At 38.9% G+C, this 14,985-nt stretch overlaps 1 protein-coding gene across 1 annotated transcript in view; it reads right to left on the reverse strand.

The window, feature by feature from the left end:
- Positions 1–14,985, reverse strand: part of Rev3l (REV3 like, DNA directed polymerase zeta catalytic subunit) — a 151,910-nt gene that overhangs the window by 57,707 nt on the left and 79,218 nt on the right. The window contains 5 exon segments of the mRNA XM_028874844.2: positions 126–3,297; positions 3,300–4,253; positions 4,805–4,947; positions 8,640–8,877; positions 14,778–14,897. Of these exon segments, the coding sequence (XP_028730677.1) occupies positions 126–3,297; positions 3,300–4,253; positions 4,805–4,947; positions 8,640–8,877; positions 14,778–14,897 (4,627 nt within the window).

Genomic DNA, 14,985 nt, shown 5'->3' on the forward strand with positions numbered 1-14,985 from the left:
TAATTTTCTTCATTGTTCTTAAAAATGCAGTATCACAGATAGAAAACTAGCAATCAGTTATGAAATGTTATATAAATAAAAATCATTCAAAGTGACCCAAGAGAAAACAAATGAATTCTGGTTACCTGGGCTTTTCTGGCACATCAGAAGGATTACTGCAAAATGGTTCCTGATAAATAGTTTCTGAAAGATCATGATCCAACAAAGTTGCCACAATTTCCTCCCTACTTGGTGGGGACATAAGTGGTTTCAGAATGTGAGCAGTTCGAGGAGTAAAACTGCCATTTTTAGATTGTAAGGGAGAACTGGTAGACCGTGGTGAACTATCAGGAGTTGGTGTCAATACCTCATTGTTTCTTGAAACATACAATTCTAAATCTTCAGAAGCTGCATCCACAAGTTCCCCATCAGGGGAGGAAAGTATGGTAGTAAAAGAGGTATTAACTGATTCAAGAGACTGTTCCATTTCTTTTCTGTTATGACCTTGAATCCAGTCTGAACTGCTTGCCTGCGGGAGACTGAGAAATACTTCTTTGCTCACTGAACTCCTATTCAGTCTGGATTTTTCATTTAGACAGCTCTCTGCTTGCTGGACACAGAAAGACTCCATTATTGAATTAGAACGAGATGTCAGAGGATGAAAGCTATTTTTCCACTGGCTGTGCCGATGATTTTCATTGTTATCTATAGATGATTTCTCAAAAAGTTCAGGGTTTAAAGTACTGGATCTAATCCACGGGTTTGAATCAGAGACATGATGCTTCTCCTCACTACAACTCTGTTTGTCATGACTTAAAAGCTCATTCTTTTCTATAGCTTGTCCTGGGAAAAGATCCTGAACAGCGTCGCTTAGAAACTTCTGAGGCAAATTCTGATCAGCTGGAATGAACTGACTACCAGAGTAAAAGCTACAAAATCCAGTCTGACCAATTGTGTTAATATCAAAATTATAATTATGTTCAGGAGACAAGCTATCTTCAAGTGAATAACAACTTTCAAAGCCTGGATCTGAAAAAAGGATGGGACTATCATCTGATAGGGAATTATCCAGCTGGCCGGAGGTCTGTAGATTTAGACCCCTGGGGGTTTGCTCCTTAAGTTTTGTTCTTCTGGGAGTCCGGGGTTTTCTTGGAGATGTCACCGGTCGTGTCCGTTTATTTGCTTTCTTAGGCTCAACAGAAACAGAAATGTTCTTCTCTGGCTGATTACCAGATGGTGAGTCTTGTGGGACATTTGCACTTTGTGCTTTCTGTTGTCGTTTTTGTAACAATTCCTTTAGAACAGCTAGCCCAGACTGTCCCTCACCAAACGCTGAAGGTGAAGGTGACGCATTTTGAGTTTTACACGGAGGCGGTGCTTTGGTTTGTGAAACTGCTTCTGACAGTGACCTTTGTTTTACCTTTTCAGGCTTAAAATTAGACATATCTAAAATAAAGCCCCTCTGTTTCTGCTCCCACGCTATTTGTTTGATGGGACTTCTCAAAGAAGTTACAAAACAATTAGGTGTCTGGCTTTCCTCAGAAGCTGCATTGCCAGGAGAACAAGTGTCACTGTGTTTTGACTGTTCTGACATGCACACAGTCTGCTGCTGACTGTCTTTGCAGTACAAAAAATTAGGGGCACAGACCTGTCCTGGCTTTGATTCCAGGGGACTGTGGTACTCATTTAACTTTCCAACAGATGACACACAGTCTTTTTGTACATTTGCACTCTCCTCGGTCTTTGGAGACACTACACCTGAAGATATCTGTGTACTTTGTGCTACCTGAGACAAATGGTTGGAAAGGTCAAATATGCTTTTCTGAATCAAGGTTGATTCCTTTCGAGTAAACATAGCACTTTGATTAAGAGACCTCTGAATATTCATTTTTGAGATTCCAGGTCCTATAGAACTATAAACAACTGATGAGCTGGGGAATGTTTGCAAATCCACAGACTTCTTGCTTTCTAAGAAAGAGGAAAAGCAGTTAGACAGTTTCTGCTGTGTATTAAGTCCAGTGGGTTGGCAAGTAGACAGTGGATGATCCATAGCAGGGCCTGTTTGCAGCATCTCTTTCTGCTTAAAAAGTGCTTGAGCGCCGCCAGAGCTACTCGAGAGCTCAGACCCGCTCTGGGGGCTGAGTGCCAGCTTGGCTTCAGCCTCAGGCTGTGGTTTTCCCTTCTCCTCTGGAGGTGCCGTGTGCTTTCCCGATGTACCTTTCTCATTTGCTCGTTTCTGCTTTGCTCTTGGTTTCTTTTTCCCATCATCTACTAGTTTATTTGTCTGGTTTCGTTTGTTTCTTTTTTTAGTAACTACAGAGGGATTAGCAAGTCTTGCTTTTGACTTCTTAACCTGTGCTCTTGCTCGACTAGTTTTTCCTATACGAGGATTAACAGTCTTAGTGTTAAATGCATTAGGACCCTTAAAAAGCATAGACTCTTTTTCTGCAGCAGCCATAATTTCTTCAGCTCTAGGGTCTGTGGGAGACCAGCAGCGAGGGGGAGAAGAATTGATAGGACTTGTGCTTCTCTCAGAAAGAAAACCTAGCTTCGACATTACATCACTATAATTCAAGTCACAGTCTTCGGTTTCAGCAATGTAAGATGGTGAGGGAGGAGAAAGAATAGCATGTGTCCGTTTTTTTCTGAAAGACAAAGTTCTTTTAATGTTTTCACTGTTTGTTCTTTGTTGCTTACCAGTTTTTTTCTTAGCAGACTTATGTTTTGATTTCCTTCTGTGACTTTTCTTTGGTGTTAGTGGGTAAATGGGATATTTGGTTGCAGGGGAGTCAGGAACTTTTGGCCAAAAATCCTTCAAAGGTGCAAGCTTCCTATATAGTTCCATTTTTTCCTCAGTTAATATGACTTGTTTTTCTTTAGAGTCTATTTTACCCAGCTTCACAAGCATATTTTTTCTCCCTCTAAATCTATTAATAATAATATACTTTATAATGACAGGGGGCAGCTTTTTAGACATTTTTCTTCGTTTTCGGGATTTTAGAGTTCCATTTAAATTTTCACCAATTTCCATGGGATGAGGTAGGCTCACTTTTGGGTTGTGTGTTACAAAACTTGACTCGCTATCTTCAGTTTCATAATTCACCTTGCGTTTGGCTCTAAGTGTGTATTTATTTCCGTATAGTCCAAAAGATTGTTCAGTTTCTAAAGAGCCATCTCCAAAATGACAGTCTATAAAATTTTCTGTAGGTGTTTTATTTTCCAATGTCCCATGAGTAGCTTTAACTAAATCATTACTCAATACATTATCCTTCTCAGAAGTACTGCTGTAAGGATTACTATGTGCACAACTGTCTTTGTGGTTCCAGTATCACTACTTTTGGTAGACGGTTCCTGATGACCTATTAATTTCTTTCTATTTAATTTTAACCGGGAAGGTTTATTGCCAGGTTGTAGTTTGTACGTGACAGGAGATAGTTTCTGTGGTCTACTGAGGCAATTAGAAAGAACAACACTGGGAAAAAACATATAATGTGCTGCCTGCTGGCTGAGACTAGGCTTTTCCATTTTATGCTCTTGGAATTCTTCATATCTGATTTTAAGTTTATTCAGTCCACTCTCATCAGTGATACTATCAAGAGGATGCACCACAGTTCTATTGTCCCCTGAGCACGGCAGCATGTCACAACTGTCAGTTAATGAAGAGGGGAAGATACTATTAAAAGATGTGCTGTTTCCCTTTTCATTTCCTTCAGAGGACAATTTATTTTTTGAATGACTTAAGTCAGCAAAGTTGAAAGAGTTTTTCCCCAATGTATTCTCACTAGTGTGACGGTTCACATGTATGAAAGGGGCATCCTTTTCAATTTTTCTCATGTTCGTATACTTTCTACTTGGTATTTGTCTTGTAACAGATGGAATATCTTCTTCATAATCAAAAACACTACTTTCACAGGAAGATACCGGCAAAGATTTGTCTTTCTTACACATCTCTTTATGAGAATTATCCGAATGAACAGTACTGCTTAAAGATCCAGAGTATTTCATGGAGTAAGTACTTTCATTTGTAAAAGTGACTGAATTATCTCGACCTTTTTCTGTATTGTTTGGTTGTGACAGGTCTTCAATCAAATCTTCTTTGTTTAAAATATGGGAAGAAAGGGCACTTGTGTGTTTACACGGAAAGGTAATCTTAGCAGAAGATGGGGGTTCTAAGGTAGCAGCATCCTTGTGAAAGATGGAGGGTCTCACTGATAGCTTGCCTGTTGCAATCACTGAAGAGTGGGTTCTAGAATTTTCATTGTTTAATGGATTGTCTAGAATCAGAGAAAGAAAAGAATTTACTCATTCACAGTGCTAATCCCTTAAGGAAGATTTTATACTGTTTGTATGTCTGAAACAGCGACCTGAACAAAAAGTTTAGCTCTATCATCAAGATTATACAACCTAAACAATCAAGAGACAACATGAGTCATTATTTTAAACATACAGTCTTTTGATCAGAAAAATGTTTAAGGGATATGGGAAAATACTTCCATATTTAAGTTGTTTCATAAAATAATATGGTCTTCTTCATTTATTTGAAATATGGTTAGCATATTTCTTAGTTTCTTGTTCTGTAGGAATGATACTGATTAAGGTTTACAGAGCTTCAACCAAGCAACTCACAAATGTCCTACCATCCTGAAACACAGAATAAGGAATCACATATCTACATTTTTTAAAAAGAAAACTCCCACAGAAAGACAAAACACAACTGTGTCGCTGATAGTCTCACGTACTTATACAGGAGCTGTAATTACAGTCTCAGCTGGAGTACACGTCAGTCACTGAACAGCAAACGCCCACAGCAGACTTGGGTTCTTACCACTATTTTCATCTGCAGCCCCATCTAGCTGAGGTATAGAAAGATTGGCAAAAAGCAAACTAGTATCACTCCACTCCATTTCCTCTTCTGAAGACGAGTCGTCATCTTCAGTTGAACTTCTGTGGGTATTTCTGCACAGTGACCTAGAGAATATTGAAATTCACGCTGAGGTTGATAGTTAGAAAGAGACACATCTGGGGCTGGAAAGACAGCTCAGCAGTTAAAAACACCCGCTCTTCTTGCAGAAGACTCTAGTTTCAGTCCCAGAACCCACAGGGTGGCTCACAACTGTCAGTAAGTCAGTTCAGGGGAGCTGACACTCTCTTCTGGTTCTTGTGGACAATGCACACATGTGGCGCAGACACACATGCACGCAAACACTCACACACATAAACCAAAAGTAAAAAAAATCTTAAAAGAAAAAGATGCATCTTAGATGTAATTTTCTGATTATGATAGTAAAACAATACAAAGATATAAAAATAACATTTTAAAAAGGAAAACAGATTTATTTTGCTTTATTAACACGCACTGCTATGGGACCTGCAAAAGTTATTATAAATAATATTTATAATCTCATTCATGTGAAGTAGAAAGCATTATAATTCTTACTTAAAGCCATAACATCTTAGATTACCCTACCTAGTCATGTCCTTCCTCAGTCTCCCCTTTATCCTATCTGTGGATATGATGTACACACATATGACAAATGAGAATCAAGTGACTCCTAAAGCTATTTTAAGGTATTCTTAATGAATCACTAAATTCTGAAATGAAAAATAAGAAAGATGAGATGGGGCATTCAAATCGGCCAGAGAGAAAGAAGCAGTGACCAAGAAGAGGTGGAAAACAATGTGGTGCCTGAGTTGATCTTGCAATAGCTACAAAGCAAGGTTACTGAAAATTTTAGGAAAATTTGAGGTTCAGCTAGTCTAAGTTCAGCCCCATATTTATACTTGCCTGGAACTTTCACTCCCACCTAGATGCTCAAAATATTCCTTTCCATAACTAATATTTCCCTTTGGCCTCAACTGCTTAAAAATAGTTTACCCTTTCAGTCTTTTTTACAAATACAATTTGTCATAAAATCACTTTTAAGTGCTCAAAGAAATCTTACATCAGACATCATCTAATTGTTAGTTGTTATTATTATTATTTAGGTTTTCTAAGATAGGTTTTGCTTTTGTGCAGCCTTGGCTGTCCTGGAACTCACTCTGTAGACCTGGCTGGCCTCAAATTCAGAGATCCACCTGCCTCTGCCTCCTGAGTACTCAGATTAAAGGCATGCGCCAGCACGCTGGCTAGTTATTATTAGATGCTAATAATTCTAGTCTAACTTTCTATCTGATATAAAAATCTTATTTTTAATCATGGTCTCAACATCTCTCGCTCATACATCCCTCCTCTTTCTCAATGATTGGACTCCCAGAGCTCCACCTGGGGCCTGGCCGCGGATCTCTGCATCCGCTTCCATCAGTCACTGGATAAGAGTTCTACCATGACAGTTAGGGTGTTTGGCCATCAGATCACCAGAGTAGGTCAGCTCAGGCACTCTCTTGACCATTGCCAGCAGTCTATTGTGGGGGTATCTTTGTGGATTTCTGGGGACCTCTCTAGCACTTGCTTCTTCCTATTCTCATGTGGTCTTCATTTATCATGGTCTCTTATCCTTGTTCTCCCTCTCTGTTCTTGATCCAGCTGGGATTTCCCACTCTCCTAAGCTCTTTTTCCCCAACCCTTGTCCTTCATTACCCACTCTCACACGTCCAGTTTGCTCATGTAGATCTCATCCATTTCTCTGTCGTTGGACAGGGACAAATAGCCAAACTAGTGGAAACACATGAACTATGAACCAATAGCTGAGGAGCCCCCAACTGGATCAGGCCCTCTGGATAAGTGAGACAGTTGATTAGCTTGAACTGTTTGGGAGGCCCCCAGGCAGTGGGACTGGGACCTGTCTTTAGTGCATGAGATGGTTTTTTGGAAGCTGGGGCCTATGCTCGGACACTTTGCTCAGCCTGAGTGAAGGGAGGAGGAGACTGGACCTGCCTCGACTGAATCTACCAGGCTGAGCTGAATCCCCAGGGGAGTCCTTGCCCTGGAGGAGATAGGAATGGGGGGTGGATTGGGAAGAGGGCAGGGGGAGGGAGAACAGGAAGACGGAGGACAGGGGAAATCCGTGGCTGATATGTAAAATTAAATTAAATTATAAAATTTAAAAAAAATAATAAAAATAAATAAAATAAAAATCTTATTTTTAATAGCTCTGATATATCTCTGCTTTCATGTTCTCTGTATCAAGGGCTTGCTGTCTCATAGAATAACCCTTCAATCATTACTGGCTCTGTTTGTAGCTAACTGCCTTTTTGATATCACATGCAATAAATATTTTCAACTTCCATGCTATATTCATGCTTTATCCTCCATCATAAGAACAGATATGTCATTTTCTACATGTTAATCTTCAATATATAAATGTCTATCATTTCTCCCTGGATTATCTAATCAGACCAAATATCCTCTACTCTAAGATCTTTAAAATGGCAGTGTTCACAGCTGGCTCTGGTCGTCGTCTTCCCTTTACGTTCTCAGTCTTCTTGAACGTGGTATATGTGGCCAAGCATAACATCTACTATATAGAATACAATTAACAAACTCCTTTCTCTGTTTCTACTATTCAGTTTCTCTCTAATATGGTTATGAAATGTTGAGTCTCAGGGGCAGATTCAAACTAATCAAGCTTAGAGACTGATTATAAAACCACAATACCATCTGTGATGGCTACTCTTGGATGCCAACCTGACTGAATATGGCATCAATTGAAATGTGTACCTCTGGGTACTCCTGTGAAGGACTTTCCTGACCAGATTATCCGAAGCAGGCAGGCCTACCCTAAATGTGGGCAGCATGTTCTGGTGGCAGCCTAGATAAAAAGACACAGAAACTGGCTTTCCGTCTGCTTGCCCTCACTCTTGCTGGCATGTCCATCAATCCTGTTGCTGTGGCTTTCCTTCACCAATATCAGAAAAAAAAACTTTGGAATTCCAATGTAGACTGAAGAACAGCTGCTCTCCAGGGATCCTCCTGGCCCTTCAACAACAGACTGGGCCTGCTGAGACATCAGCCTTGTAGACTAAGCAACTACCAGATTCGTGGCTTTTCCACTGTGAAACAGTCATTGTTGGGATGATCTAGACTGTATCTAGTAAGAAAATCTCACAGATCCCCCTTTTATATTACACATTATATATAGTCATTATAAATACATTTCTTCTATCAGTTGTGTTTGTTTAGAGAACCCTGGCTAATACATTAGCTTTTTTTTTTCTTTTTTTTAAATTCTGAGGTAAGGTCTTACTATGCAGCCTTGGCTGGTACTAAAGGCACATGCCACTAGCCCAGCTATTTCCTTATGCTTGGTATTTAATTCACTCAGTCCAATCAGACCTGAAAGTCACTTCTTATTTTTAAGCTGACACTGCACACTGCTACTTAGACCCATTCACAGTTATTCTCAAAAGGAATTACTCTTTTCAATTTCTGTGGTAACGGGAAGCTTCAATTTTAACCATTGGCTCCTCAGATGTGTCAATACTGTATATAAAACAGATGTTTTCTAGGCTTGATCTTTTAAAATGTAGCAAATTATTTTGCTTGGAATATTAAATATATGCTACATGAAACAGTCATTTTTAAAAGGGATTTTAAAAGTCAATTTAGTTCATAAGGCATTTTACAGTATGAATAATAACAAATAATTTTCTACCAAAGTACAGGAATGACAAAAAGTATTTACTAGAGTAACTGATCTAACTAAAAAAAAAAAAAAAATCACCTCTTTTTGGCACAATGTTCTTCAATATCACTGTCCCATCTCTGGGACATCACCAAACTCAGCTCCATCTCCTCTTTTTCAATCTGTGGTGCATTTTCTTCGTCATCACTGTTTTGGGGATTCTGAGAGTCTCCAGAGGAGTGACATGGTAATGGTCTCCTGCTCTTTTCTCCGTGATAGCCGTCACTTTCCAAACCAGCGAGAAGACGGACCAGCGCTTCATCGGGACTACTGTCCACTAGAAAACAAGGAAATCAGTCACCAACAAACAGCTTACCATTACTAGAGATCAACTAACAGACAACGCAGCAGATGCTGGCGCACGCTAACAAGAATACAGCTGGTGCAAAGGCTCAAGTTTCGACGACGCAACCCTCTCATCAAAACGATCGCCTTAGGCCATCCGAACGAGGAGAACGCGGTGACCTTATTAAAAAGAAGATTCTCAGATTCCATCTCACATCCACTAAATGAGAATTTCTGAGGTAGGACCCAGGGACTGGTGTTTTTGAAGAGTTGTCCAAGCTTACTTAGGTATGAAGAGCACTAAAGAAAATTTGGCCATAAGGGTTCAAAATAAAACTTATTCAAATCAATGATAGCTAGTTAAGTATAATAAGTATACATGTAAACATCTTATCCTACGCTTAAACTTTATTCACAGGACAGTCAAATAAAATCTAGTTGATATACATAAAAAAGTTTTGGAAAGTAGTTTATAGTTTGATTTTTATGAAACCATACCATATATACTAAGATTCCTAAGTTAAAAGTCACAGTATCAAGTGTTAACAAGGCTGTGATGAAACTGGAATTTTCATCTACTGCTGCACAAGTTATAAAATGTCCTTAATTTCTGGCATACATCTAAAATCCTTACACTCTTGAAAGTGTGTCTTTTAATATGCTAAAGATATCAGGATGGGTATTGGTAACCAGAAAGAGAAAAGCAGATTAGACTCAGTTAACCCTCAGTCTCACCCTCCGGCCTTCAGGTTGTACAGAGTAGCTGATGGATGAGTTGATCACTATTGGTCAATTAGTCATGTCAACATAATGAAACATCCACAAAGCCCAAATACTGAACATTTCCTTTCATTTGTGGTTCCCAGATTATATACAGATACATAGAATCACACACATATATAAATATATAAATATGATTTCAAAGTAGAAGAAGTAAAACTGTCTAAATGAACTAAGAGGACTTATGGGAGGGAGAGTGAGATGAGGAAAAAAAGTTAGCAGCTATGAGGGGAAATATTCTCAATGTACAATATATACATTTCAGAAAGTTTAAATGAATAAATAACAAACAAAAAAGGGTGGGGTGTGCAAAACCTCGAATGCTAAAGTACTGAATTTTGAGAGCTTCTGATAGACAGTACATGAGCGTTCCTGGAGCCCGGCGCGGAGAACAAGACATGGGTATCTTGTGCCTCTTTGCTCATCCTCAATATATACACTGGTTCTGGCTGTTATTGGTAACCTTTGTAACAGCCTTTATAATTCAGCAATAAATCTGCTTGCCCTATTTGGTGATCTGCTCAATAAAATTAATTGAACCTGGGGAAGGGGTATGGCAGCCCTTACCCATGGAATCAGATATAGTCCAAGTAGATAAGGGTTAGAACCGAATTGAATTAGAGAATATCCAAGTGTTATCCATTCCAGAACTGACTGCTTGCTAGGTATGTGTGAAAAAATGCCTAGATATCCAGTGACAAACATGTTCTGTCTTGATTGTTATGGTTAGGAATCTAAGAGAAAATGAGTTTGTTTCTTCCCTATATCTACATTACATAACCCATTAATTCCACTACCACATGTATAAGGAAGAAAAGAGAAACTATTTTGATGGTTTTATACTTTTTACATCTAATGACTAAGTCAGCTTATAAAAGAATGGGTTTCACTCTACTTCAGTTCACCTTGGCCTTCTCTTTTCCCTACGCTCAGTCATCCCCCACCCCCAACTGGCTCACTTTCCACTTTCAGGATCTACATATCTATTCACTTTTCTCCTTCATGTGTTTGTGTGTGTGTGTGTGTGTGTGTGTGTGTGTGTGTGTGTGTGTGTGTGTGTGTACAGGTGTCTATACATGTGCAAGTAGAGGCCTAAGGTTGGTGTTGGGGAATCTTTCTTAATTTCTTTTCAACATTCGCTTTTGTGGAAATATTTTTCCATTACAGCTATTTATAAAATGGAATTGATACCAGGAATATATAAATAATTAAAATAAATGCAAAAAAGAGAAATTAGTCAATGACTAGGTAAATGAATTAGTTCACAAAAGGAGAAATGCAAATGGCCACTAAATACATAAAAATATATTGAAGCAGGACTTTTTTTTTTTTTTTTTTTTTTTTAAGATAGGGTCTCTCTATGTAATCCTGGAATTCACTATGTACATCAAGTTGGCCTTGAACGCAGAGATCTGCCTGCCTCTACTTCACAAGTGCTGGGATTAAGGGCATGGGCCACCAGGCCAGGCTGAGGCAGTACTCTTAATCAAACCCAGAGCTCACTGATAAAGCTAGTCTCATTAGTCAGTTTACTCCTGGGATCCATCCTCTTTGCCTGCTCAGGACAGACTTACAAGTGGAGTGCCACGATCACCCAGCGGTGATGGGAGTTCCGGGGTTTGAATGCAACTCCTCTTGCTTGCATGGCAAGAACTTTAATTCTATATTCATTTAAAAATATGTGTTTGTCTGATTTTATGTGCATCGGTATTTTGCCTGCATGTATGTCAGCACCCAAAGAGGAGGGCAGGAGTGGGGGTTGGGTCCTCTGGGACAGGAATTAAAGACAAGTTACCATATGGGAGCTAGAAATCAAATCTGGGTCCTCTGGAAGAGCAGCCAATGCTCTTAACTGCAGTCATCTCTCATTCTCATAACTTAGTTCTTTATGGCAAAAACAAACCAAAACAACAACAACAACAAAAACCCCAAACCACTCTATGTATCTAAAGCACATTCTCTTTCTCTATTTGATCATCTGTTGGTGGACATTTAGACTGGTTTGATACCTTGGTTACTGTGACTCAATAATCAGAGACACAGCCGGGCGATGGTGGTGCACGCCTTTAATCCCAGCACTCGGGAGGCAGAGCCAGGCGGATCTCTGTGAGTTCGAGGCCAGCCTGGGCTACCAAGTGAGTTCCAGTAAAGGCGCAAAGCTACACAGAGAAACCCTGTCTCGAAAAACCAAAAAAAAAAAAAAAAAAAAAAAAAAAAAAAAAAATCAGAGACACACTGGCAGCAGTTATCCAAGGGAGCTCTGGTTGAATTACTGTAAGTGTTATTGCTTTAAGAAACCTCTGTACTATTTTCTATGGTGGCTGCACTACCTTGTACTCCTACTTAACCGTGTGTAATACTGTCTTTACCTCTGCATCCACAGCAGTGTGTCTGCTCTCCTCTTTAGTTCAGTGCTATGTGAGCGCTGGGGCCTCCCAAATGCCAGGTGGAACTTTCTACTCTTAAGCTACACCCCCTTCTCTTTTATTTTTCTCTTCTTCCCCTTCTCAGAGCCTGGGTCACCTTGGCAGGCCTTGAACTTGCTCTCCTCCTGCCTCAGGTTCCTTAGTGGGTGGGATAACTGGCCCAAAAAATTGTTTATTTACTTGATGACAGAGGTTCTGCCTGAGATGAGATGGAATCTCAATGTAATTTTAATTTGTATTTGCTGATGGCTAAGAATGTTGAACTTTTTCCCCATATACTTCTTGGCCACTTACATTTCTTCTTTTGAGAACTGACTCATTTGCTTAGTTATTGACTTCTTTAAGATTTATTTTTATTTTATGTGTATGAGTGTTAGCATGCATGCATGTATGTATGTGTACCACAAGCATGCTCAGTACTCATGAAGGTCAGGAGAGAGTGCCACATGCTTTGTTGGGAACTGCCATGTGAGTACCGGAAACTGAACCTGGGAGGTGTAAGTAGTAGCAAGCACTCTTGACTGCGGAGTCATCTCTCTAGCGGCCCTCCCCTTAGAATTTAATTATCTGTGTTCTTTATATACTCTAGCTTATCAATGTTCTGTTAGATAGATGGCTAGCAATGAAGCTATTTCCACAAAAGCTTATTATTCCATGAATAAACATATTTATACTACCCTCAAATTAGAAACAACCCAAATATACATCAACTGACAAAATGTATTATGATGTAAATGACAGAATATTACTGATCAAGAAAAAGAGAATAAAAGTTATAGCACAGATGAACTTTGAAAACGTTACACTAATTGAAAGCAGCCAGATACAGGTAACTGTTTGAATGATTCCATTTATATGAAATGTTCTAGTTAGGTAAACCTAGTAAAAGAGTTTTTGCACAAGGGCTCAAAAGAAGTAATTGTTGCTAATGAGTACATGGATTTTCTCGGGTTGATAAAAATGTTCCAAAATTGGATAATAGTACAGGTTGCACAATTACAACAATGTACTTCAATAAATTTTTTAAAAGAACATTAAAATAGCTCTGCCCTCAATCTACTACACAACCCTTTCCTCTGTACAATGAGGCAACAAGGTAACATACTCTCCATTCACTAAAACAGCAAGTTTTATGTTTTCCTTGCTGATGTTTTAAGAATTTGGTCTAGGGGCTGGAGAGGCAGCTCAGTGGTTAAAAGCACATAATTCTCTTGCAGAGGGCCTGAGTTTGGTTCCCAGAACCTACTTTAGGCAGTTTACAACTGCCTGTAAGTATCAGAGGACCTGATGCCCTCTTCTGGCCTCCATGGACACCTGCATATACCACCATCCTCCAACAGACACATTTCAGTCATGCTAACAAATGGAATACAAGATGAAAATATTTGCTTAGAGGTTTTGATAATCATCTACTTCTTAAACCTAAAATTACAATTAGTTTCATTTTTTTCTGCCTTATTCTTTTAGAGCTTTGATAACACTTAAATTGTTGGAATCGTAAGGCAAGGTTGAGTCCTGTCTGCTACTGGCACAACGTATTTGGCTAAGGAACTGAATTAGGGATCTGCCACTCACACTCCTTCAATTTCTTAAGTTATTCTATGTCCCCACTTAACTTCTGTTTAGCTACATTTGATATATATATTAATTTATTCAAAGAGAGAAATATATTTGAGATTACAACCTCAAATTAAAACAGTAATGTGTTCACAAAACAATTTCATTTTAAAATTTGATTATTCATTTAAAAGTTAAAAAGTTCCTTATCTGAAATATTTTTAAAATGAGCACATACAATAATTTTTGGACTGCCCACAAGTAAGTTTATGTTCCACCTAGATGAAAATGTAGAGAGGGCATTAGATGGAGCTGGGATCATATCTGGTACTATAAAAATTTAAAAAGGGAAGCAAAGAAGCAACATTGATGATACCAAGCAAAATAAGAAGCATAATGTACAAATGGTTTATGATGACTAAAAGGCAATTAAGATGACACAACACTCAGAAATCATGGTCATGTGCTACACTACCCCAAATTTAGTGGATAGAATGCACATTTCCTCATAGTCCAGCAAACCATCCATGGTTTTATTAAATGCTTCCTTCATTTGGAGTATTCCTCTCAGATAAGTGTAACTGGGAGCTGGGGAGATGCTGAGTAGTTAATGTGCCCCCTCTGCAAGTGGAAGGTTCAGAGTTCCCATTCCCAGAAACCCACACACAAACTGGTGGGTAGAACCGCCCACTTGTAATTCTCTCCCCGGAAGGTGAAGATGGGGGTTCTCCACTGGAGGTTCTGCCTCAGTGAGTAAGGCTGAAGAACAGTAACGGATGGTTTCTGACACTGTCATGGGGCCTCCAGATGCATGTACACACACATGCCTGCTTATCCCTACACATGTGAAAATATATACATATGTATGCATACTACACAGAAAATCAAAAATAAAATTGGTTTTATTCCTAAGGCAACATATTTTCACCCAAGGTAGTTACAAGAAAAGGTTTTCTTTCATAGCTGTTTTTAAGGAAAAACTATGCAGAAAACACAAAATTACTTGGTTGAAAATGATGCTTAATTTTTATACTCAGTCCTTACTAAATGTGTACTGTTTACTTCTTTGAATCAAATGAAAAATAAAAACAGAAACTCATTTTGATTAAAACATGACACTTTTACTTACTGAAAGCTGGTGTCTCACTCAGTCTTTGAGTCAAAGGCTGAAAAGTCTGACTGTTTTCCATGAGGTTCAAAATTGCTTCTTCATTAATAAGTGCCTCTTCCACTTTATGTCTCGTGTTACCTTTAGATGACAAAGAATACAAACTGCATTAAGGCAATGGCTGAGGTTCTAATAGTTATCCGCTTACACAATATAGAATTTAAGTTTT

The sequence above is a fragment of the Peromyscus leucopus genome, chromosome 8a (assembly GCF_004664715.2).
Source record: "Peromyscus leucopus breed LL Stock chromosome 8a, UCI_PerLeu_2.1, whole genome shotgun sequence".
Taxonomy (NCBI): Eukaryota; Metazoa; Chordata; class Mammalia; order Rodentia; family Cricetidae; genus Peromyscus; species Peromyscus leucopus.